Source organism: Mercurialis annua, linkage group LG7 (assembly GCF_937616625.2).
Source record: "Mercurialis annua linkage group LG7, ddMerAnnu1.2, whole genome shotgun sequence".
NCBI classification, from domain to species: domain Eukaryota; kingdom Viridiplantae; phylum Streptophyta; class Magnoliopsida; order Malpighiales; family Euphorbiaceae; genus Mercurialis; species Mercurialis annua.
The window spans coordinates 10,073,906-10,100,518 of record NC_065576.1 but is presented as its reverse complement, the minus strand read 5'-3'; the positions used below and the strand labels follow the sequence as shown (position 1 = coordinate 10,100,518).

The window sequence follows — 26,613 nt, the reverse complement described above, 5'->3', positions numbered from 1 at the left end:
TCTGGATCTTCTTCTTACTCTTTCTATTTTTTTATCTGTTAATTTTTATTAACAATATTGTTCATATGTTTGAAACTGTTGTAAACTATATGAAACTGTGTTTTTCAACTGTTTTAGATAAATGTTGCAAATTATGCATTTGAAGTTGTTTGAAACCTTTATGTCTTTAAAAATGGCTGAAAAGTATGTATCCAAATCGTTTTAAACTCTTTTATAAATTGTCTTTGAAAAATGGTTATATTTGCCACTGCCAACGCCATGTCCTCTTATTCTACATCTTCTTCTTCCTCTTTCTATTTGTTTATGTATTAATTTTTATTGATAATTTTTATTCATACGTTTGAAACTATTGTAAACCGTTTGAAACTGTTTTTAAAAATCGTTTTAAATTGTTTGTTTGAAATCTTTATAAACCGTTAAAAACTTTGTAAACTATTTTAAACTGTTTTTATAACTAATTTAATTTTTTTATGAAATGTTTGAAACTACTTTTAGAATCCGTTTGAAACTGATTGAAACCTTTGTAAACTGATTGAAACTTCTATAAGCTGTTTTTTGAAATTTTTATAAGCTGTTTGAAATATTTTTTAACTGTTTGAAACTTTTGTAAACTGTTTGAAATATTTTTAAATTGTTTGAAACTGTTTTAGATAAAGGTTGCAAATTGTGTTTTATAAAACTGTTTGAAACCTTTACAAAAAATTTGAAACCTTTATATGTTTGAAGCTTTTTTTTTTTGAAACTGATTAAAGCGCTTGTAAACTGTTTGAAACCATTGTATAATGTTTTAAAATGATAATAACTATGTGTTTTAGAAATTGTCTGAAACCGTTTGAAACTGTATTTGAAACTGTGTTTAAAACGGGTTTTAATAGATTTTTAATGAGAACGAATAAATTACAAAATTTATAATTTTCTTTTTGTTTTTGGAGAAAGTTATGATTGTTGGATTTGAATTCCAAGTGAAATTTGAAGCGATTTGATTACGAATAAAAAATCCGAGCGGATCGAAAACTAAATTTGAAACTCACAATAAATTATCAGAAAGTAATGATAAAATTAGAAAAATCAATCTATTTAATTGTTATGAGCTGAAATTGTGCATATGATTCTTGTGATGTTCCTCTTACTAGATCTATAACTTTTCCTCTACATATCCAAACTTTCCAATAGTCAATACCAACACTGTAATCATTTTTCATGTCCCGCCTAATGTCATTTGGTGTATAATTCGTCTTCACATACATGAACTTATGTTTTATAATATTTGCAATGACGGTTGAACTAACTTGACATTGACTGCCCATCCTCTTTTCCAAACGGCAAGTATGGATATCAAGCAATTTGCGGATCACAAATGATTTTGTGAGACCTATCTTTGAAGCATATAGATTCAGTTGACATTCTTCATCAACGCATTTTAACTTGTATTGCATTGTGCATGATTTCATTACCTGTTGTAAACCATTGGAAACTGTATATGAATCAACATTTGAAACTGTATGCATGTGTTGTAAACGGTTTAAAACAATTTATAAAAGTATATAAAATCTGAAACTATTAGTGACTGTTTTGAACTTTAAAAAACTATAAAATAACAATTTTCAAAAAACTATGAAACTGAATTTGAAAATGTATTCAATGGTTATAAACTTTCTACAAAACTGTTTTAAACATGAATATATAAAAAATCATAAGAAATAAACTCTAAATTTATTGAGCATTTTCTTGATGCACTTTGAAACTGTTTTCTTTATTATGATACTGTTTGCAACTACACTATACCTTTCTATAACCTATACTGTATTTGCAATTTACAATATATATGTTTTGAAGTACAATAACACTTAAACTAATGTAAATTCTTGTAAACACATATACCACTGTTTTAAACTTTAAAATATTGCAAAATAGAAGATATAAAATTAAATTTTATTCGGAATTTATGTTGATACACATTGAAACTGTTTTAATTAATTTGACACTGTTAGAAACTGTACTATACTTTATTTTATATACTCATAAACCGTTTTATTTAGTTTGTTACGGTTTGCAACAGATATATACGTTTTTAATCACACATTAATTCAATTTTCATGAAACATATCATTGCAACTGTTATCAACTATTATAAACACATATAAAATACAACAGAATACATTTGAATCTGATAATATGAAAACTATAAAAAATAAACGATTAAAACAGTTTGCAACTCTTATATATGATTTTTATTATGTTTTAAACTATTTACACAGCTCGAAAATCTTTGAAACCTAATTAAACATATTAAAACAGTAAAATATTCAATTGAACAATTGTTTACCGTTTTTTTGTTGAATCCGCAGTTTTTGTTAATCGTAATGTATGAATTCGAATAATGAGGTAGTAATTTTCGAAGATCTGACAGAATATTGAAAAAAGAATTCGTGAAATTTGAAAGAATTTGAATCTGATAAAAAGAGAGGATGGGCTGAAAGTTTTGAGGAGGAAGAAGAAGGTTGTTACAATGAAAACACATGGAGTAATTTTTAGGTATAAAAACAAATAAGATAAGGTATAAAAGTAATTAGCTGACACGGGTAGGTAGGAAAGTTAAGTCCACAATTTGTGGTAGGTAATTGCTATTTTTTTTATTATTTAGGTAATTTCCTAATTTTCTCAAATTTCAATCATCTCTGTTTATACCATTACACAAATTTGCATATGGATTTCTGAGACCTATATCCCTGAAACAAAAAAAACAAGATGTCACGTTTTAGTCTTTAAGCTTTTTAAGTTCAATTCGGATTCAAATATCAACGTCACATGCTCAGATTTAGAGCAACAGAAAGCTAATAAAATGCAGTTTATGCAATCACAATTTCGAAACAGTTTCTGTAATCGATAACCAAAATCTCAAAACAGTAGCTGTAATCAAGAACGATTATTCCTTGCAGGATCGATAGTTAAAGATTTCTTAAGAACATAAGCCACAACCTCAAGAATTCCCGAACTTGAACCCTGTCTCGCAACCATCATTCCAATTCCATAACAAAACTTTGTAACTTCTACTCTTTTACACTATAAATGAAGTTGGTACATTTATTTGTTGGCCCTGAAAAACATCAGCTATTTTATTAGCTAAAATAAAGGTAAATCATGGTCAAAGACAAAGACCCATTCAGACTACAAGTAACTAACTTTAGAGGTGTGCACTCAATTAAACCAAACCAACCAAAAAATTGTTGGTTTGATTCACTTATTATAAATTTTTTTAGCTTGGTTCTGTTTTCAATTTTAAAAACCAAATAACAAAAACAAACTATATATATACATATATAGTAACAATTTTTCCTTATATTTCAAATGGTTAAAATGAATAATCTATTAAAACATAGAGAACTACATTTAATTTCTAATTTTAAAATTTCTTACTCTTATTTTTCTTATCTAGGTTGTCTTTAAAAAAAAAAAAAGAACAATCATTTTTTGTATTTTAAATAAAATCAAAAACCAAACCAAATCCATAACAATTATACCCTCTTATTTCAATTTGGTTTTTGGCAACTTCAAACCTTATTGCTTTGGTAATTTTCAATATGGAACAGAAATACCAAATGCACACCCCTACATGGAAATGGAATGCAGACTAATATTCAGGAAGTAACAATTGTTATCCGGATCAGGGTCCTCTCAAGTTGAATCATGTTCAATCAATCTACACTCTTCATTACAAAATGAATGGTGTAGATTAACTAAACATGTTCCACAAAAAAAAACATCGAGCAGAAGAAGGATGCTCATCATTCACCTGGTAATATAGGAGTCCTCATTTGTATCAACAATGATTGCTTCACCAACATCTAGATATGCTGGTACCTGCAAACATAAAGGATATGACATTATGACATTTTTAGAATTTCCCAAAGATCCTTCTGATAACACATTTTTCATATTGAAAACTTTAGGGTTCTGATAAAATAGAAAACTTCATTATAGGATATAATATTAGTCACACCCTTAGGGGTGTGCACTTGGTTCAAACCGAACTGAAATTTTGAAAAAAATTAAAACCAAACTGAAATTTTAATTTTTTTTTTAAAACCAAATTATACCAAACAAGTTGATTAGGTTATTTTTTTGGTTCAGTTTGGTTTTTTTGGTTTTGTTATTAATAAAAAATAAACTGATTTTTTTACTTTTCAAACCGAAATGACCATTTTTTGTCATTTTATTTTGATTTGGTTTGATTTCCGCACACCCTTAACACCAACTGAAACAAGAAAATCAATCTAACTTGAAGCAGCAATGCGTACCCAAAAAAATGTTTAACATAATTTAAGATCCCTACATACAACAATTGTTTTCCACAAATTGCCCCCATACATAAACTCTTTGAGTTGCATAATTTAATTGTGTCTCTGATCATGTTAAACAACTCCACGATTATTTGGAAGAAATGGAGAAATGTTTAGTGTAATTTTGAGTCAAACCAATACATAAAACGCAGTTACTATTCCTACACTACCCTTATCTATATGTCAACCCGTGACACTGTATGCTTTAAGCCGTGTCACAACCAGGTCGACCCATTTATGACATGGGTGAGCACGTTTAACTTCAATCTTAAATTATTAATTCTCCGTATTAGGCAAATTGTCTTCCTGTGTCATGACCCGTTTTGAAGCCCATAAAGAAAAGCTGATGAAAATTAGACTACAGAAACAGATAAAGAAAGGTACGTCTAAGCTGCAAGATCTCAAACAACCAATGTGAAGTAAGAGTTGTTGAGTTACAAACATAGATAAATTAAAAATCTTGGTCAAGGCAACTTCAACTTGTGTAATAGCTCCTATAATGAAAATAAAAAAATCGTTTTTAACTTACTTGAATAGTGAGATTATTGTCCAATAGAGCCTTTTTATACCTGCATTAAGGGAAAAAATTAACATAGTCCTGGAGTTAAAAGCACAAAGCTCAACAAATGATTATGTGAAACACTTCAAATGACTATTAATAGACTTATAGACATATTGCCTGAGTTTTAAAAAAATGAGTAATCCCGATAATAATGTGATTAGCAAGATGGAACATAGTTATGCGCATTGCCGGTCATAAGCTATCACTAGAAAGGCCAAAAGACTAATTCAGGAAAAAAAACTATAGAAATGACAATCTGCATCTAATCTCATTACTGTGGAATATGTTCAAACAACGGAACCAATATAAAGAACATGGACAAATCATAAAGCATCAGGAAACAGCAGCTATAAGAATATATTACAATATAATATGAAAGTAATATTGTTATTCTAATGCACATTACTAAGATTTAGATGTTTCGTGATAAAACATAGGCAACAAAATCCATAACAGGATCTTGAGCTTTATTTTTTTGTTATTAGATCCTATAACTTCAGTTTTAGTTAATTAGGTCCCTATAATTAGGGGATGAGTAATGGAAGAGACATATCACAAATGTGTAAAGGTAACATTCATGAGCAAATAAGCATATAAAGAACAACAGTTACCTTGGTGTAGCTGTAAGCCCTTTCATAGGTGCTTGTGTCTCCTTTATAGTGCATGTCACTTGTTTTGGAATTGATCCAGACAAAGGCTTTTCATCATATAACTGCAATTTAACTCGCATTTCATCTGTTAACCAATAATTTACATTTTAAGTCGGTAATAACGCATGTCAATTATAGTGATTTGTGACGAAATAAGCTAAAAAGGGGGAAATGTTTTCTGCAAAAGCAACATTACAGATACAAAGCAGTAACAAAATCAAAGGCAAGCATATTAAACTCTTCACGTTTCTACTCAAGAAAAAGTACATTTGAATAGTTTCCTACAAGGTATATATTTTTGTTTTGTCCAATTCAGTAGCCATAGTTATTAAAAGCAAAAGGCACCCGATGCGACAAGGGGCCTATGGCCCGAGGTGCAAGGCAAGAAGCGAAGCGCTTTCAATTTGGAAAAAGGTGCCGAAAGAAAAATTGTACAATAAAATATACATAAAGTACCATGACCATAAACCCAATGTATTTTAAAAGTTTTTTAAACATAAATAAAAAACTTAAATGTGCCCATAATCATATTTCTAAATTATAATTTAAAAAGCTACTTAATCATCATCAAGATCAACAAAATGTTGAATAAGAAGAAAAGACGTTTTGAAGAAAAAAGACAGACCAACTGCTTTGTTTAGTTTTCGATATTTGCTCAAAACTGCGTTTTAATAGAGTTTATATTTTAAATGTTGTTAGGTTAAAGTATCATTAGGTTGCTGCCTTGCTGGCCTTTTTTACAGTTTTAATTAATTAAAACACATTAAGCAGCCACTAGGCAATACTAGGGTTTAGTTTAAAAAAAAGGGGCCTATTTAACCCTGAGGCATGCCTGGCCAGCACCTCACCTCACGGCAGAGGCGCCAGAGGTGCGCGCCTCAGGGGTGTCTCCCGCATCATGGCAGATGAGGCCCCTTAGCCATTGCCTAAGGCGCACCTCTAACAGCTATGTCAGTGGCTGATAGGATTAACACAATCTATTGTCACACTCATATCTTAATGATATTTCTATCTATGCTGTCATATTTTCAAAAAACATGGGTTGTCTAATTTTCTATATCATGTTACCAAGAGCTCTAGGATGCACATTTTCCATGTCAACCCTTGACAACGCAGAAACAGACAACTCTGATAAAGGACACTGTGAGGAAATTGTTATAACTTATAAAGAGACATAAAAGTGCAGTAGATATAACGAAGAGGGAAAAGAAGTATAATGGAATACGACAGTCATTCTTGAATCTAACTCACCTTTTAGATATGGGGCAGCCTTGCCAAACAACTCTGCCGGCACTTCAAGTTGCTCAAATTTTTCAGGGCTGGTACGTATTCACAACATAAGCAACATTCAGTAAATTTATAACATTTCTGTTACTAAAATTGCAAGTATTAAAAAAGGAATAGTCATTACGAGGAGGGGAGAAATATTAACTCACTCCATTAGAAATACTTTTCCCTGTTCTTCATACAGAAATGTAAATGACCTTTCTTCGACAAACACCCCTGCAGAAAGTGTTTTATTTCTTACTTGTACGTGAAGGGAAAAACAATTTATATTTTCAATAATGAATCTGTGGTTTATACAGCCATATCCCATTCAAACAAATAAGAGCTTAAGATGCATGGAGATGGTTTTCAAGAGGCAAAATCCGAAATCAACCACAGCCAATATGCTATAAAGCAACAATATAAATTTTGGCGCAGAAGATGGCCAAAATCTAAAGCTAGGAAACATACTTTCAATAGCCTCCTCAGTATTAAAACGTAAGCTTTGTTTGTTTCCATTGTCTATGTTGCGAAGCTCCACCTACGGCAAAGACACGTGGTAAATAGGAGCAAATAATTAATACATCGCCATGTTTAAGTCAACAAGGACAAAGAATGACAATGTCTTTATATGGAAGCAATTTTTCACTATTTGTCAGACAGGTTCATTACAACGTGCCTTGAGAAAAAAGGAAGGCAAAAATCCAATCCATAATACTGAATGCAAGTTTGGTACTTGGCAGACAGGTTTTATTAAATTTAGGTTGGGTAAACTGCCTGACGAATATAGGTCGTATAACCATGCCAACATGCCTAATGAAATATTGTTAATGTTACAGTGCGGTAGTTAGATTTTAGTTTCCTTTTAGAAAATAGCGTTTAGCATTATACTTCTGAAACACAATTTGGTTTCCCCTTCTTTGATTCATTCAAATATTTCAAAGCATATTATTAAGATTCTTAACCTTAAAGTCCACAGTCCACTATCATTTCCACCATAACTTTCAATTTCCATTAAATTCATTTCCGACGCAATTCAGTCCGTCATACTAGACTAGCATAAAACTTCATACATCAAAATAAAAAGAAAACGAGAGCTTTTCAATTTCAGAAAGAAAAATAAATCAAACAAAATGGAAACCTGCATAGATGCTCCTCCTCTTCCTCGCTGCTTGTGCTCCACATCCACCACCTTAAAATCCACAGCCCAATTAATAGCTAAAAACAGCACACTGACATTAATAAAATTTAAACCAATCATCATTAACTTAATATTTATTATAATTCACAGCAAAAAAGGAAGTACCTGGTAAACTTTTCCTGCATCGCAAAAATTAAATTCACCAAACTGTTAATCAGTTACACACTAACCCGGAATAATATAGAAAATAAAAACCCAAATTCAATAAGCTCCATAAAAAGAACTAACCTTTAGTTTCAATCACATTGCCAGGTCTTAACTGCATTTTAATAAATTAAACTAGTTAATACCCATTAACTTAAATATTTAAAATTCAACTTTTTTGAAATTTAATAAGGAAGAAAAGAGAGAAAGGGAAACAAACGTGAATGGCAGTGACTCTAGCGCCGCGGGATTGAGTGAAAGACCAAGGACAACCATTGACTGCTGAAGATAAAAAATTTAATAGCGAAGAAGAAGAAGAAGAATTTGAAGTTTTAAATAAATAGAGTTCCTTTGTTAGTTGTCGCAGATTCACCATTATTTTTCTTGATGGATACTATCAGATATCCAGATAAACGGAGTTTCTTTGTAGTTGTTGCAGACGGCTGCACGATTAACAAAAATGAACCCCGACAATGCATATTTTTGAATAAAAGATCACTTTCACATTTGAATTTGTGTCAAACTATCCAAAAAGTCCCAAGCTGTAAAATAAAATCATTTAACCCTGAACTTGCGTATTTCCGCTCAAAAACACCCCTTCTGAGGTGAGTGAGAGGAGCTGATACTCCTCGGAAAAACAGGAGCAGCAGCTCCAAAAAAAATTAAAAGAAAAAATTATTTTTTGGATAAAAGTTTATAAAAGTTCCTCATTTAATTAGTGTTATATTGTACTCCCTCCATTTTTTTTAGTTGTCCATTTAGCAAAAGTTGCACATATTAAGAAAGTGGGTTTTTTGTCTTAAATTATAGAAGTAAATATTCATATAACCCTATTATATAATAAATGCTTATGTAAATTGAGTCATAGAGTCATTTATTAGGGGAGGGATAAATTTGAAAGATAATAGTTAATGTTATCTTGAATTTTTAAAAAGACAACTATTGATGGAAAAATGCATTTGTCTAAAATGACAACTAAAAAAAATGGAGGGAGTAATTAATTAGTAGTTAAGTATGATTAATTAGTGTTGATTATGATTAATTTAAATAAATATGATTAATTTAAATCTCACTCTCCAATTAAGGCGCCACATCAGTAAAGAAGCCTTTTTGAACCGGTTTACACAAGTTCAGGGTATAAATGATATGGTTTTTATCGTAAACCTTAAGAATCTTTAAAACTAAATAATTTTATTATACCGTAAAATAAATACTGATAGAAAACATACTTGAATTTCCAAGAGAATTATCACTTAAAGCCATTAATGAGAAATTAATTTCTCTCCTTTAGTCCTTAATTTCTTAATCACACTCTTTTGATGGAGTTAGGATTGTGTTTTTGCTTGGTAGAGAGAGGACCAATTTACATCACATATATAGACATTTTCATTCAATCCGGTATGTCCATCGCATAACCAAATCAATGGATGAGATTCATTCACATAATATTAATTTTTATTAATTTAATTGGACCATAATTATATGTCAAATTATAGTTTAATTGCATGACACCTTGTACATTATGTGTCAAATATATATTATACATTTGACACCTTGATCATAATATGATAATTATGCACTCCATACTCACTTAATCTATGATGTGTCAAGTTAAATAATGATATTTTGACACCTTCATTAATATATATTTGTGTTAACATAAACACACTAATATTAATTATTTTTTAACATTCTTGATCCGATTAAATTAATAAAATATTATAGTGTTCATAACAATTAATCTCTTTATGATTTCATCATAATATGTAATATGAAAATCGTTCAGTGTGAGTTATGGCCGTTATGTTTTATTTAATCAACATTTCTTCCATATACTACAACACTTACAATTTCCCATATCATATCGATACTCAAACATTCCAAATGTCATAATGGTCCACGATAATGTCAAATTATTGACTTTCCTATTTATCGTTTAAATCATAAGTGTATACAAACATAAAAAACAAAAAATCATAAATGTATATCAGAAACACATAATAGAGCTCAGAGTATTATCACATAATCAATCATCATCATCATCATTACAACCAAAATCCATCACTAGAATATGTTTCTCAAACAATTCTGGTTGTAAGCCTTTAAAGGATTTGCATTCATAAGTTCAGTACTAATGTACTAAATACACTCTTTGTTTTCAAATCTTCTCTTCAATGACAAAATACCTTAATTTCATATGATGGGTATCTTTTGTAAATTTGTCATTTTTAGAGAAGAACATTATTATGAAATTAATAAATTTTCAGCGATCTGGTAATGACATCGACAACCCCAAGTCTTGAAATAAGGTTCCATATCCATAATACATGAATTGTAGCTTAACAATATGCTACAAATTTATGATTTCATAATGGATGAAGCATTATAGTTCCTTTTATAATTTTCCACGATACTGATGTTTCTACAAACAGAAACATATAACCAAATATGGACTTTCTACTATCAATGCATTCCAGCAAAAGACGAATCTTAATATCTAATTACCTCTAGTTCATTGGATCTCTTACATGTGAGCATATATATTTTTTTATTAATATCCAAATCAATAGCAGTAAGCATAATATCATCAATATAAAAAATCAAAAATATAAATTTAATCCCACTATTCTTTTGATATATGCATTAATTAAATTATTTTCTTTAAAATCAAAAGATGAATTAATGATATTAAACTTAATATGCCATTATGACGAACTTTATATATTTTTTTAAATTTACACACAATTTGACTTTAACATTCCATGAAAAATCTTTAGGTTGATTCATGTAAACCTTCTTCTCTAAATCTTCATTTAAAAAATTGGTTTCACATCCATTTGATGTAACTCTGAATCATAATGAGCTACTAGTACCATAAGCTTTCTTTTAGACGGAAGATAATATCTATTTATAATTGATAGGAGTAAAATACTACTATATTCTAGAGTGTTTTCGATGCGCTTTAACGTCTTTTGTTAACATTTTGAGGTATATATCTATCTTATATGTGTGCTTAAACTTTTCAGGATAACAGAGCGTTATGGGGCATCTTTGGTTTTAATAAGAGGAAGAATCAAGGAAAACGCGCAAGGAGCAAGCCAGGAGCAAAAGAATCGAAGGTTTTATGAAGGCTGAAGGTTGCACGAATCGTGCAACACCTTGCTCGATTCGTGCACCACTGAAAATGGGAACATATTGCTTTTAAGGATCTTGCACGATTTGTGCAACCTTGAATAAGTAGACTTGCACGGATCGTGCAAAGGCATAAGCTGGAATTTGAAAATTTGAAGAAAAAGGACAAGGCTTATGCACACTTCCTCTTTTGGCCCAACACTCATTTTGTAGAATGTTTTTGACTAGTGAGGGCGAGAGTTAAACTAATCGAATAGACCTAGTTAAGCATAAGTTTAAGACCTAGATGCACGAAAGTGATTTAGGGATTTAGCGGTCGTTTGAGTTTGCCGATTAATCGGATTGATTGGTGTAGTCGACATCCAATTGTGCGAGAGTGAGTTGGATTTTGACTTATCAATTAATTGTCGGTTCTTCTACCTCCGACTCGAGAGAGCGGATTTTGATACTTTAGAATGGCTTGACCCGAACCAATACCCGTAGACCCGACCTATCTACCTAGGAATTGTTTAGCATGATTAGCAACCCTTAGGCGCTTTTTATCTATTGTTTAAATCCGTTTTAGTCAATCATTATATAAGTTAGTTTTAATTCTAGTTTAATTGTTTTTTAATTTAGTTATTTTATCTCTTTTGATAACCAACAATTGCCTTCCTATCGCTAGACGAATTAGGAATCAAATAAAAAGTCATTCTCGCTCAACCACTATCTCTGTGGGTTCGATAATCCGGACTTAAAGTCCACTATATTACGAGTTGTTAAGTAAAATTACCAACAATAATCAATATCAATTTGTGAGTATAACCTTTAGCAACAAGTTTGACTTTATATCTTTCATGATTGCCTTTGAATCATGCTTTGTCTTAAAGACACATGTATACCCGACTCTTTTAGGTGACAATATAAAAGATCCTAAACAATATTTTTCTTCATAGATTTCAACTCATCTTTCATAGCATCGATCCATTTATCAGATTTAGCAGTATTAATGGCTTATGAGTATGAAATCGGATTCCCATTAGTTTTATAATTTGACTCTTATAAATATACCACATTGATCATTTGAAATAGTTGATCTCCTTTCTCTTTGAGATTTTCTTACTGCTATATCTTGTGCTTCCTTTGCATTACTCATATGTGAGTTGAAGGGATGGTTATTCATTTGAATGTTATTCAATGTTATTATTATTTCTTTTAACATTAGGAACAGCATTCAGCAAAGTAATAGATGAAGGAATATCCATATGTAATGGAACATTTACTTTAACTTCCTTTATCTCCGTACTTTGTTGTTCATGACTCCCACTAACATCGCCATTCTTAATAAAATTTGTATTTCCGATTTCAACAATTCTCAGGCTATACAATAACATATGTACCCTTTAGATCCCTCTGGGTAACCAATAAAATAACCTCTAACCATTCAAGAATCTAAATTTCTTTCATGTGGATTTATACATTCTTACTTCCGCTGGACAGCCTCAAACATGCAGGTGTCGTACATTAGGTTTTCTTCCAATCCACAATTCAAAAAAGAAGTCTTTTAAATTGTCTTAGTAGAAATCCAATTTAATAAATATATTGCGGTTTTAATTGTATACATCCATAATAATTTGGGTAAATAGGAGTTACTCGTCATACTCCTAACCATATTCATTAAAGTCATGTAATGCCTTTATGCTACACCATTTTATTGAGGTGTGCCTAGCATGGAGTATAATGCACATATGCTATAACTTTTGAGAAGTTATGCAAATGGACCAGGACATTGTCCAAACTCTTTATATTTTTCATAATATTCACCGCTTCTTTCAAATTTTATACCTTTCACCATTTTATCTAATTACCTCTCAATCTACCTTTATGTCTACTTCAAGTGCATTAACTAATTGAGATTTTTCATGAAGCAAATAGAAATAATCATAATGTGAAAAATCATCAATAGAAGTGATATAATGTATTTCTTTGTTAATAGTTGGACTGTCATAAGGTCCACAAAAATAGGTGTGTATAATTTCAAAAGTTGAGTGCTTTTATCCTCTTCTATTAAAATATTTGGTTTGCTTACCTTTAATGCAATCCACACATATTACAAGATTAGTAAAATTCAAAATTTGGATATATGATCCAAACGTTTATACCAAAAATAATTAAGCAAAGTTTTTTATTCATCAGACATTCCAGCCGGAGAAAGAGGTCCTGCTGTCCGGCAAGAATGTGACTTGCTCGGCAAGAAGTTGCCACAACAGCTCTTCCTGCGGGGCAAAGGCTTTCTGCCGGCCGGCAGGATCAGTTTCCTCGTCAGGACTGATTCCATCGCAACCACCAACTTCGGACAGCCATAATTTTTTTACGCAACTCCAAATAACTTAGTTCTTGAACCATTGGAAAGCTTGAGATATCTAGTTTATTTTATATGAAGAACAGAAATTCATTAGAGATCTCTAGGTATTTAAAAATATCCAATCAATATAAAAGGGTCAAATCTGCAAGTCATCCAATGCACCATGCAATCTATCAATCTTCAAAACTTCATAAGATGAGCTATATAACTCTGAATGCTGTAATTCTTGATGTTTTGAAAATATTAGGATGTCTACGACAATTTAAATGAAGAGCACTTTCTCATTTGAGATCTGGAAGAAGGACAAAACTATATGTTCATGAACAAGGATCAATTTGACATGTTTTCTTTGTTTCTTTGCAATTTCCTTTGATTCTTGATCCATGACTTTCTTGCATAAATGACCTATGAAACAACACCTTTCCAAGCATAATTTCCTCAAAAATAAGACGTATTACTAACAATCATACTTGATAAATGTTATACAAAATAATCATATCAATATAAGTAGGCAATGTTATGCCATGTTTGATTGTTGGATTGAATCTTTAGTTCAGATCTGAGTTTGATGATTTGAATGTGTATTTAAATTCTTGTTGGGTCGATTTAAGTGTTTTGACACGCTTCTGTCTACTTTGGATGGATTGACCAATTGTGGCTAGTTTTAAGCATGTTGTATAATTGAATCGTTGTTGTTAAGCTATGATTGATTTCCATGTTTTCAAATGAATATTGATTTGATTTAAAGGCTTCCAGATGTTAAACTTTGGTTTATACTTTGGTAAAACGTTGGGTTGGGTTAGACTTGGATCGCTCGACATGTGAGGTTAATCTTGATAGTTATGATAACTTGGCTGACTCACCACTTTGGGAATTTACTTGGTTTTAAAGATTAAACTAAGTTATATAAGCTTTCTGGATTATGTTTTTAAAAGGGAACTCAATTAGGCTTAACTTATTATTTATCTCTGGTATTACTTTGGCTATGGATTGTATACGTTTGATTGTTATGACTTGGCTTATACTTTGAATCGTGGTTGAGATACTAGTTATATGTGGTGTCTAGTATTCTTAGAGTTACGGGTTGAGTTGATTTCAACCTATGCATTGTTTCTAGACCCGTCATCTGTTCGTGCTTCAGAGTCAGAGCAGGTTTAGTTGCTTACCAGGTTTTCACGTGGATTCACAAGCAATGAGTTTATATCGCTATTTACCGCTTTATTAAGTAAATTGTGTATTTTAATATATAAATGTTTACGAACTGGTTTTTGAATTGTTATGGATCTAGATTGGAACGAACTATTAGATAAGAATGATCGAGACTGTGTGCACCGGTAAGTACTCTGGTATCGGCAGACTAATGTCTTGCTTACGCTGGGATCTGAAGAGGACTTGTTCCTATCCACTCTGGGATTCGGTGTGATATGTCGCACTTATGAAAGGGCCTTAAGGTTTTAAAGGTTTTCACTTAATAAATGTAAACAGTTGTATGAATTCACCTCAGTATATCTGACCCCGTTATTCTCTCCCATTTCTAGGTTTATGATTTTTGAGCGTGTTGGACCTCCATATTTGTTGATTCCCTCGGAGGTTTACTTGTTGTTTATAAATAAAGATGTCAAACTTATTTAAAATTCTTAGACCACAGTAGTACTAGTATGTCTTTATATTTTTAGTCTGTTGTTGCCAGATTGGTCTAGCTGATATATTATATACATTGGCATGTTTTTACTGATTTGTTTTATTTATATATATAAGGCACATTATTGGAGTCTCGGTTTTATGCCGAGCAATTGGTCATGTTATGTAATTGTTTATATAAACTGCAGGACTTAGGTCGAAGTCTCGGTTGCACTCGAGCATTTGTTTCTCTGCAAGTTTTGTTTATTTTTATGTTATCCGCGAGGCTAGTTACGGGTTTCGGTACTGCCATACCCATCACCCTAGCGCCGGTCATGATCTCTAATTTTGGATCGTGACAAGGATGGTGCTCCTTCCTCCGAACGGTAGTTCAGCGAGTGGAGTGATGTCCACGATTGTTGGATCCATTGGTTGTTCGTTTTTGGGTTTAGTTCCGTTGGGATTCATGTTGATCAATGAATGTGTTGGTTTGTAGAAACCTTCTTCGAATGAAGTTTTGTAAGTTTTCCTATTTACGGCGCCAATTGATGGATTTTGAGCTCCTTGACATCATTAAACCTGCAAAATAAGATAGAGGGCTGATCGGACGGTCTTTGTCCGATTAGCTCTCTGATGCTTAAGTCAGTTTAGATCTTGAGGAAGAATTTTGTACTCCATGTAGTTGTGCGTATGAGCATATCTTGGTCTCTTATATAGTGATAAGGGAAAACTTGGTTGAGTCTTAAAAGGAAAGTGATTCCTTTAGGAAGTTGAATTTATATAGGAAAGGGATTCCTATTTAGCGTATGTCCAGTTTAGGAATAGGATTATCTTCTCATTATGGAAGTTGTCTCCGTTTAGGAGACTATCTTCGACTTATGTAGAAGATCTTAATCTTCTAGAATCTTTCCTTTATTACCGTTGGTGCTGTTGACTTTGGATTCAATCTTTTAATGAGATCCATTTCCAGGTTTCGGTATTCTTCAATTACTGAATCCTAAAGAATTCGGTCAATGTCCTCTTGGTCGAATTCGTATAAACTTAATTCTCAGATTGGCGAATCCCATAGGATTCGGCTTTGCTGATACTGTTCTCCTACGTTGATCTCATCTTTGATTCGTTTTTCTTTGACGAGTCAAGGGATGGACTTCGGTGGGCGAATCCTCCTAAAACTCGGATTATCATTTTATGGCATGGGGAAATCGGGTTTCCATCACTAATTATAGAATTTATATATAAATTCAATTAAAAATTAAAACGATTAAATTAATTAGAACAAAATACTAAAATGGCAACGCAATGTTAAAATAACAAGGGTTAATGTCAAAAAAAATCACGAACTTTACACGTTTTCCCATTTTAATTACGCACTTTAAATTTTCTCATTTTCATACACGAACTACCACTTTTTCTCAAATTTATGCACGCTGCTGAGGTGACACTTATTCATTGGTGTAAAATGACCTCCACCTCAGCGAAGTAAACCAATGGAGTCGTGACACCTCAGCATCGTACATGAATTTGAGAAAGAGTGATAGTTCGTGCATGAAAATGAGAAAATTTAAATTATGTGATTAAAATGAGAAAACATGCAAAATTGGTAAATTTTTATGACATTAATCCAAATAATAATATTATTACAAAAATTATCACAACCCATAAAAATTTAAATTTATTTTAATATTAAACCTTAATTTATAGCAATCCCTTAACTTTTGAGAAAAACAAAACAATAAAAAACACCAAATACAATTCCATTTTCATTTTATTAAATAATTTTGTATAAACCACTATGCATTCATTGATGACTATTGTCTTTTATTGTCCGATACTAAATTCCATTAATTTTTAGTATTTTCGCACATGTGGTTCAGTGTACATATTATACTAGCATAATAGCCAAGCGTTATTTTGACTTTTTTTTTCTTTAAATCAGATGAGTAATAATAACATTAAGACATAATTAATTTTTTTCTATTTCTTTTCTCTTTAAATCCTCTTATAAGAAGAACCTCTTTTATCAATAGAGAGGATGATTTTTTGACGGCCTATAAAATGTGGACTATTTTTTTATTCACATTAAGTATATAGATGGTGTTTTCCAATAATTTTACCTTTTTATAAGCAAAAATAATTTTTATCTTATTTTTACCGTTGGATAAATTAAAATAATATATCAAAAAAAGAGTAGACATAAAATAATTACATATATGTGGGTCTTTTTTTTGGAATCAAGTCTTTTATTCTATTCTTTCATGGATAATTTTGTTTTTATTATAATCTTTTTTTTGGCGTGTATTTTAGAACTTTTTTTATTTGTATATATAAACTTCTAGTGCGATGAAAAAAACTTAAAATTCGTTTTGAATTTAAGTAAAAGTTTTGGTTGATCAATTTTTTCAAATAAATTTAAAAATAGTTAATCTTTAAAATATACTATAAAGTTTTAAGATTGTAAATAGTAAAGTGAAAATATAAAAAGGATAAATTTTTTTTTCGTTTATTGACATTATCAAGATTCTATTGTAGATTTCGTTGTTTCATTTCTCTTTAAAATAGATTCAATATTATAATCTACTTTCTTTTTATCATTTGATTTTTTTTATGTGTTTGAAATTATTTTTAATGCAACTTGTCTTTAATGAATAGATAATTTATTTTTTAAATAAAATTTTAAAACTCTATCACTTTAATTATAGAAAATTATGTATCATGATGAGGATTATATCAAAAAGGGTAGAGTTTTTAAAAATTATATATTTATTAACATTAGTTCTATGATTTTTTTTCTCTAATAAAGTGATGAGAATTATAGCAAGAAGGATAACATCCTAAAATTATTGAGCTAATATTAAAAAATACATCAATTGAATCAAATCTAATTGGATAGGTTTATGAATTTTTCATGAACCTGTTCTAGGTAAGTATTTTTCCGAATCAAATTATTGAGCTGAATGTTTTTTATGTATAACCAATCCATAAATAAATAATAGAATTGATACTAAAAAATTTAGCATAATTTTTTTCTTTTCACAATTTTCTGTTTTTTCATTTTCTTAACATTGGATGGATCCACAAATTTTCTTAGATCATGTGTCACGACCCGATTTCACAAACCGCGACCGGCGCTAGGGAATGGGAGTAGTAGCTCTGAAACCATATCAAGTCTGAAAACATGTATACATTTTTATCTCGCTTTAAAGCGTCTTTCATATATCAAAATACATGTGACCTCATTTACTATTATATCAGAGTTAAAACGCATTTATACAACTATATAGTTAACAACATCTATACTACTGCGGACCGCTATGATGAAAGTCTCCTTTCATGCCTCGTACGACTGACTTTCGAGAATTCAAACTTTGAAAGTTGGACTCGTCAAATTATTGCTTACTCTTCCTGTAAAATGGGAGGAGCAGGGTCAGTATAAAACTGAGTGAGTTCACCAAATTACAAGCAATGTACATAAAGGGTGAAAACATTTGAAAACCGCTTTATGTAGAAAATATATTGCTTTTCTCAAATCATATCTTATATGCTTACTTTCATATATACTTTACTCAATTTTATCTTTTATATATCTTTTCACATTTGTATATACTTTCATAGTATATATTTTTCATAAACCATACATATGTCATATCGTAGTTGACACCTTTTATTTTCTTATTATGGTTTGATGTTTGTTTGTTTTCGTTTCCTTTTTTTAGTTTTTGACGGACTCTTTAGCTTTGGTATATATCGAGCTGCACTTCTGACAGGTCGCTTATACTCGTTCCTTATGATTTGGTCCCGAGATAACTCAACCGAGTTTAACCATAACCATATGATACAGTCCCGAGATGACTCCACCGTGTTAAACTAGTACCATTTTTTACGTCCGTACTAATAACATGAGTCCCGAGAGCCTCGCTCATACTGCGTTTAACTCCTTAGACACATGTCCCGAGATGCTACCACCGAATTTAACCTAGTGTTCGTTTTCAATTCTGATACCGCATTTCCTCTGATCTCGATTGCTAATCGCATCATTCCTATTGTCGTCTAATAGGGCGATTTGTTTCCTTGCGTATTTATCGTTCTTTTTCATTCTTGTCTCGTATTGGTTCTCGATGTATTATGCTTGCTTTTATTTTCATATGAGTCCTGAGGACTATTATCGAGAATGGATGAGATACAGGTCTCGGAATAGTTCTACCAGATTTAACCTCGTATCTCGGACCTTTATTATTAATGTACTGTAGTACAATTTTTTTATCTCATGTATTTTACCTTTTGATACTTTATGTTTGGTTTTCTTGATCCTTTATAGACCATGGCATACATAATACAATCTCTGACATTGTCACGATCCAAAATTGAGGGCCACGACCGGCGATAGGGAATGGGAATTGTAGTTCCGAAACCCGTAGCAAGCCTGCAATTCACTAAAACTTTTTCGCAATTATCATATTAAACTTAACCTTACAAACGAAAGCATTTAAACAAATACAAATTTATATACACTGGTCAAATCATACAACTTGCTCGGGATTATCATTTTCCGTATCATGTACGTACTAGCCCGACATAAAATATTAGTGTCAAAATTACATCACGGGAATCTACCTCCGTGGTACAAAGCATAACTATTGTAGTCAAACCAACATATACACAATAGACAACAACTATAAACAATGTAAAATTTTACTGTTTTACTAGGTCACGACACTGGTCAGACATCACACTACTGCATCAACTATGGAAGTCGGGACTGTACATAGTCAAAGGGACTTCCGGTCAAAGACAGACTTCTAGCCAAGTCCAGAATCTAGGTACCTGAAAAACACACTATTGGGGGGGGGGGGGGGGTCAGCTATCAAGCTGAGTGAGTTATAATTTACTTACCATATTATCAAAATAAGCATCGCATTTTAAAAACATTTTTAAAATATTTATATAATCACATTTTTAAACAATTCCAACATATACAACCACAGTAATTGCAAACAATTTATTTAAGACAAGTATTTGATCTGATTGAAATGACAAATAATCACCGACGGTCCTCGACTTTTACCCTAAGCTTCCCTAAACCCCCTATACTTTAAAAAGCTTCCCTAAACCCCCCAACCTTTGTGACGGCGCCATTCACGGCCCTTATAGACGAAACTACCCTTTTGGAAAAAAACAAATAGTGGCGCCACATGTTAATTGACACGTCATTTAATGTCAAACAAAATTACCCCCCTAAAAAATTAAACCAAATCAAATTTACTTAATCAAACCCAACCCACGGTCAATCTATTTACAACCGCCCGTCAACCTGAACCACTCACCGCACCCACCGCCGACCACCACCCGCCGCCAGCCGCCGACCCATCGGAATCTGTTCTTGGACAACAGATTCAGATATGTTCTCCAAGAACAGATGTGCAGAAGACGAGCACCAGCTCGTCTTCTCAAAAATGGAGAAGACGAGCAGCAACTCGTCTTCCCCCTGAGAAGACGACGAGCTTGGTCGTTTTCTCACCTGAGAAGATGACCGGAGGCGGGTTCGGTTGTGGCGGTTCGGTTTCGATAATTCAGTGGTTTGAATGGGTTGATTTGCTTTGATTTTTTATTTTTATTTTAATTAAATTTTAATAGTTGTAAGGGTGTTTTGGGTTTTCAATTTTTTTTAGATATTTTGCCACATGTCAGATGACACGTGGCGCCGTTTTTTTTTTTTAGAATTGTAGCCGCCAAAAAAAGACGGTGCTTAGGGGTATTTTCGTCCATAAGAACCGTGAATGAGCGCCGCCATAAAGGTTGGGGGGTTTAGGGAAGCTTTTGAAAGTATAGGGGGTTTACGGAAGCTTAGGGCAAAGGTCGAGGACCGTTGATTATTATTAGCCGATTGAAACCTTAATCTTAAACTCCTAACCTTTCCTATCAGTATCGTATCCGTATCAAATCATTTCAGTCCAAGTGGTACGATCTCGAGATAGTTCGACCGAGTTCACCGCTACCACGTGGCATAGTCCCAAGATAGTTCAACCGAGTTAACTCATGCCACCGCTTAATCCCAAGTTGTGGTACCCGAGATAGTTCAACCGAGTTAACCCACCAGATACAGGTCCCGAGATAGTTCAACCGAGTTAACCTCATATCTGTCAAACATAATACTCCTTCCATTTCATAATCACAAATAAGATCAACATTTAATGAGCTCATATTAAACGTCTCTATGTACGAATATCTAGACTCTTATAAACACCGGTGATCACATGGCCTATTAACACCCAATAGGTAGCTCGTTTCTTCGGATCATATACAAATTCACATTGGCAATTAATCGACAAGTCATAAACAAAGTAATACAATTCATATACCAAACAAGTCAATCCAATACAATGTAGTTCAATCCATAAACAAATAATTCAAATATAATCCAATCCAATAAGGACAACTCAATAAAATCAAACTATATAATTTATGTGATACATTTAATAATAATAATATATATAGTATATTTAAAATAGTTTTTAATACGATAATAAGAGTGAGTAAAATATAGTCACCGCTTGCTATCCATAATCTTCGATAATAGCTAAGCAATGTCGCGTTCTGTACGTTTCGGGTTCCATTGGTAGTCGTCTCGTCAAGTCTACACAAATTCGATAATAGCTCGAATTAGAACTATAATTAATTGATCAAAAACTAGGTTTCTAGCCAACTTCGGCTATCGAAACCGTTTACTTAAAACAGTCCGACCCCTAAATAAAATTGAGATTCCTAAAGTTTAGGATGTCGCCTACAACTCCCGTTTTGGTCTCGGACTGAGATTAGCACCCGAAAGTGTCAGAATTTGGCTCTAAAGTTAATAACTTAGGGATGTCCTAAATTTCAGAACTGTTATGCGCGGCATAATATTCTGATTTATTTGAGCCATTTAGAGGCCGAACTAGCAGAAACTTATACTTTAGACATTTACAGAAAACATCCTTAAGTTTCTGTATCAATAAACGGAACTTAATTCGGAGCTACATAGCTCGAGATATTTTCATCGCAGTATGTCTATTCCGCAGCGCAATAATTCCAGCAACATCGTCAAATTCTCAAATTATCTCTTTAATATTTTGGTCGATTAAAACAACCCTATTACCTTGATATTTCAATCACTCAAGTTCAATCCATCATATTTTAATACTCTTACTAACCAAAATCCTTTCAATCATTTCAATTCAATTGATTGTATCTTTTTACATCAACTTTCTAGCTTATGTTTTAAACGTGAAACACTCAATCTATAACTCCGAATCCTATGCATTTTAACTATCAAAACAGCCCTCTAATGTGTTATAATCATCAACTTAGAATCATCAAAACCTTAACGAAGGGTGGCATCAGCCCCCCTTCTATTCTCCATCAAACCCTAACACCACATATATCACAACTCTCATATCCTCACCAATCAACCCTCAATTTTAAGCTTAAACTAATCAATTCATGCCATAATCATCATTTTCAAGCTCAAACTCATCCTCAACCATAAACTCAAACAAAATAGAATATGTACAGTTAAAACCTAACCAAATATAGAACTCCTTACCTTGATTTCTTTGTCTCAATCAGTAGGAAATCTCACGCTCGTTCCGTGGCCATAAAAATTACATCAATCGGACTTAAAACGATGAAGTTATGTTGATTTGAAATTTCTATGCATGAGAGGTTTGGGAGGTTGAAGTTGATAGCTGAATTTTGAGCTGAGAAATATGTGTTTGCTGATTTGAAAAATCAACACAAATGCTATATATATTTATGGTAAAAGTTCCATTTTTATCCCTCACTTTGCCATCTCCTTAACTTCCACTTTAAAACTTCTAATTCGTCCAATTTAGTCCGTCGATCGCTTAATCGTTCGAACTCAAAAAAAATCATATTATTTATTTTCAAATAAATAATATTATTCCTTTATCTCTAAATTTCACTTTCCGATGATTTGTTTTGGCAATTTTGGCCAAAAACGCTCAAATCCCATTTTGAGCTACAATGCAGTTTTTCCCACTTTTTCTTTTCAAATTTTGCTTTAACAAATATCGATATTCAATTATTCGATATTATTTTTATAAATACTAATTCCCGTCAATAACCTATTTAATTTATATTTTTCGAGAATTAAAGCCTTATTTTCCAATTTCGAGCTTAAGTGCACTTTATCCACTTTTTCATATTTTTCTTTTTAAATCTAATTCCATTTCCTTTACGGAATTCTTGATATTGAATTTTTTTTATTAAAATCTCAATATCGACCTACTCGAGTTCTTTTTTATTTAATTCCTTCAAAAATTCCTTCTTATCTCCGCTTCACCTATTTCAATTCAAACACGTTGCTCAATTTGGCAACGCCAGACATACGGGGTATTACAGACATATATTTACAACATACGCACGTATAGGTTATTTATTTCATTTAATAGTACATATTGGAATGCACTACTCCCTCCGTCCGAATAGAGTTGTCCACTTTGAGAATTTTTTTGCCTCAAACTCTTGTCCACTTTCAAAAAACAATTAACTTTTATACTCAATTTTTCTATATTACACCTATTTAAAATCCACTAATGAATAAATTATAAGTAAATTGCAAGTGGGCCCTACATTAAATAGGGGTATGATAAGAAAAGTAAGTAAAATTTTACAAAACTCATAAACAATAATTGCTTTTCTTAAACTGTATGATAAAGGCAAAGTGGACAACTCTATTGGGACGGAGGGAGTATATTTCTTTACTCGTATATTGTCGATACTCATTTTCGTATCGTATTGCTTTTACCTTTCCCCGGTACTTTAAGCAAGTATAGTTTATTTACTTAGTTGTACTATTATGAAAATAACATAACAATCAATCTTTAAAGCATATATCGTAGTATATTTTTTAAACATACAATTCATATACTTTGCAAACATTATTCAATACATAAATATTCATATATCTTGTCGTATTAAAATACACAGTTTTATGAATATGAGCGAGTAATTTAAAGTGTACTCACCACTTGGTATCCATATACTTTAAATATGCAAATCGCTATCTCGTTCCATACATTCCGAGCCTCGTCGCTAATCGCCTCTTCGGGTCTACGCAAATTCGATAACAATTGCACATCAATAACAATTCTACTTACGATTTTGTTTTCATCTAAAAGCTATTTTTGCAGCTTATTACGACTATCAAAATATTTATCTAAAATAGTCTGACCGCTAAATTAAATTGACATTCCTAGGTTTGGAACATAGCCTACGACTTTTGTTTAGGTCTCGGACTGAGATTAACACTCGAAGGTGTTGGAAACTAGCCTAGAAGTTAAGTCTTTGGGCTATTTTAAAACTGCAGAACTGCTCTGAGTACTAAAATGTTCTGATTTACTTGGGCAACTTAGAGGCTGATTTAGCAAAAACTAAAACCTAAACAATTATAGAAAACATCTTCAACTTTCTATACCACTAAACATAACTCTATTTGGAGCTACACATCTCGAGATATATCCCTCGCAATACGATTGTTCTGCAGAACAGTTTTCTGAAATTTGCCAATCTAGTTTGCGTAACTCTTAACTGTAACTTATTATGCAACGAGACTTAAAACCTATCTATAACATGCTTTTATCGGCAATACAATCCAGCCCCTTACTCACCTCAACACCAATCACCATATAAAGTATAATATAATTCCATTTTACTTACCCATCAATTGCACCTAAACTATACATTCTTTTTTCAATCCAAGTTTCATTCAAAACCTTAATATTCAACTTATCTGAAATGCAATTCATATCCAACCTTTTACAATACTAAGTCAAGCATGAATCCAACAATTTCACTTCATAGCATTAACAAGACGTAGGGGCCGAAACCCTTATTCAAATTCATACCAAAACTTCCATCAATTCACAACAGTTTTTCATGCTTAAACCAACAATTACCAAACATACAACAAAACCAACCATCAAACACAAAGACTTTGTACCAATGCCGAAAACCTTTAGTCTTAAATTTCAGAATTTTAACTCAAATTGATAATGATCAATATCCAATTCTCCATCAATTATACTCCACAGGAGCTTAGTTACACCTTACACAAACAATAAGCAAAAATCCCAGAATTAGGCTAAAGTACCCTAACTTTTCCTTTCATAATTATTCCAAAATCAACCATCAAAACCTTAACTTGAGTCACTTACCTTGATTACCTTTGTTCTTATGATTGATTTGCTTCAAACTTTATGAATTTCGGTGAGAAATTGATGGAGATAGGGTGAGGGAAAAGGGCTCGGCCATTTGAGAAGGAAATGAGAGGGTTTGTGCTTTTGGTGGAGAATGAGAGAATGAATGATCTAACCCATTCCTTAATAAGTTATTGGACAAAAGTCCATTTTGGCTGAAAATGGCTAAAACTCACTTTAGCTCAAAACGGTTAATTTGCACTTTATTAAATTTCTCGATTAACTATCGTGCTTAACTTTCCAAATAATCGGAAATCATTTTTCGATTAATTCTTAATTATTTTTAATTATTATTATTATTGGGTAAAATTCCATTTTAGCTTAAAGGGCTAAATTGTACTTTAACACATATTCTTACTTAATCGTCGAGCTTATCTTTAAAATAATTTTGTAAATTTACGAAACTTTGATGATAATTTATTAATAATTTTCAGGAACCTTGGCGTGAATATTATTAGCTCGGCCATTTTATTTATTTTATTTTCATTTCCTTTTAAATCCGCTTAACTCTCATTTATCGCATAATAATTTTTTGTTTAAATTGTTATTTTATGATAACTTTGATAGACCCGATTTAGTATAAGTCCTTATCATCCATTTTGATTCGATATTTTCAATCTTAATCTTTACGATCATATCTCATGTCACTATGCGTAATACCTAAATGATCAGGTTGTCACATCATGTTAGATAAGAATTTTTCATAATTAAAAAAGAGCTTTATGATTTTTTAATAAAAAAACATTATACTATTAGAAAGATATTGTTTTAATATTTATTCTTGGGGAAGCATCTATTGGCCTTTGAAAAGAAAAAGGATTAATTACATATAAAATCATGACCTTTGCACCAAATTTTAAAAATAACATTACCTTTAAAACGTGTCAATTATAGACACCACCTTTCCTTTTTTTTTCAATTTCATCATGGGCACATTTTTTGGTGAAATTTTGCTGACTTGGACATCTGATGGGTCTGCCACGTGTCATGCCACGTCAGCAAAAATACCACTAAAAATCGCCGATGTTATTTTTTAAAAAAAAAATGAAAGGTGGTGTCTATAATTGACACGTTTCAAAGGTTATGTTATTTTTGAAACATGGC

General features: G+C 31.8%; 1 protein-coding gene across 2 annotated transcripts; it reads right to left on the bottom strand.

Annotated features, from left to right (window-relative positions):
* Positions 1-2,756: 2,756 nt before the first annotated feature.
* On the bottom strand, positions 2,757-8,657 carry LOC126655268 (uncharacterized). Of its 2 annotated transcripts, XM_050349375.1 has the most exons (12): positions 8,537-8,657; positions 8,384-8,442; positions 8,248-8,278; positions 8,125-8,138; positions 7,960-8,010; positions 7,290-7,359; positions 6,989-7,055; positions 6,804-6,871; positions 5,514-5,637; positions 4,870-4,909; positions 3,794-3,861; positions 2,757-3,097 (listed from the first exon to the last, which is right to left on the bottom strand). In XM_050349375.1, the coding sequence occupies exons 1-12, from the start codon at positions 8,640-8,642 to the stop codon at positions 3,085-3,087; spliced, it is 711 nt and encodes a 236-aa protein (XP_050205332.1). In that variant the 5' UTR covers positions 8,643-8,657; the 3' UTR covers positions 2,757-3,084. The 2 variants fall into 2 exon arrangements, with proteins under 2 accessions (XP_050205332.1, XP_050205333.1); XM_050349376.2 differs by having other exon boundaries at positions 8,384-8,630.
* Between the last annotated feature and the right edge of the window lie 17,956 nt (positions 8,658-26,613).

Bases quoted from the DNA above. Each gene is read 5' to 3' on its own strand.
- LOC126655268 (XM_050349375.1), bottom strand. From the start codon at position 8,642: ATGCATTGTCGGGGTTCATTTTTGTTAATCGTGCAGCCGTCTGCAACA. The intron at 7,360-7,959 runs GTTTCCATTTTG...TCTTTGCCGTAG, and splicing joins GAGGAGGAGCATCTATGCAG to GTGGAGCTTCGCAACATAGA. The intron at 6,872-6,988 runs GTGAGTTAATAT...AATACGTACCAG, and splicing joins GGAAAAGTATTTCTAATGGA to CCCTGAAAAATTTGAGCAAC.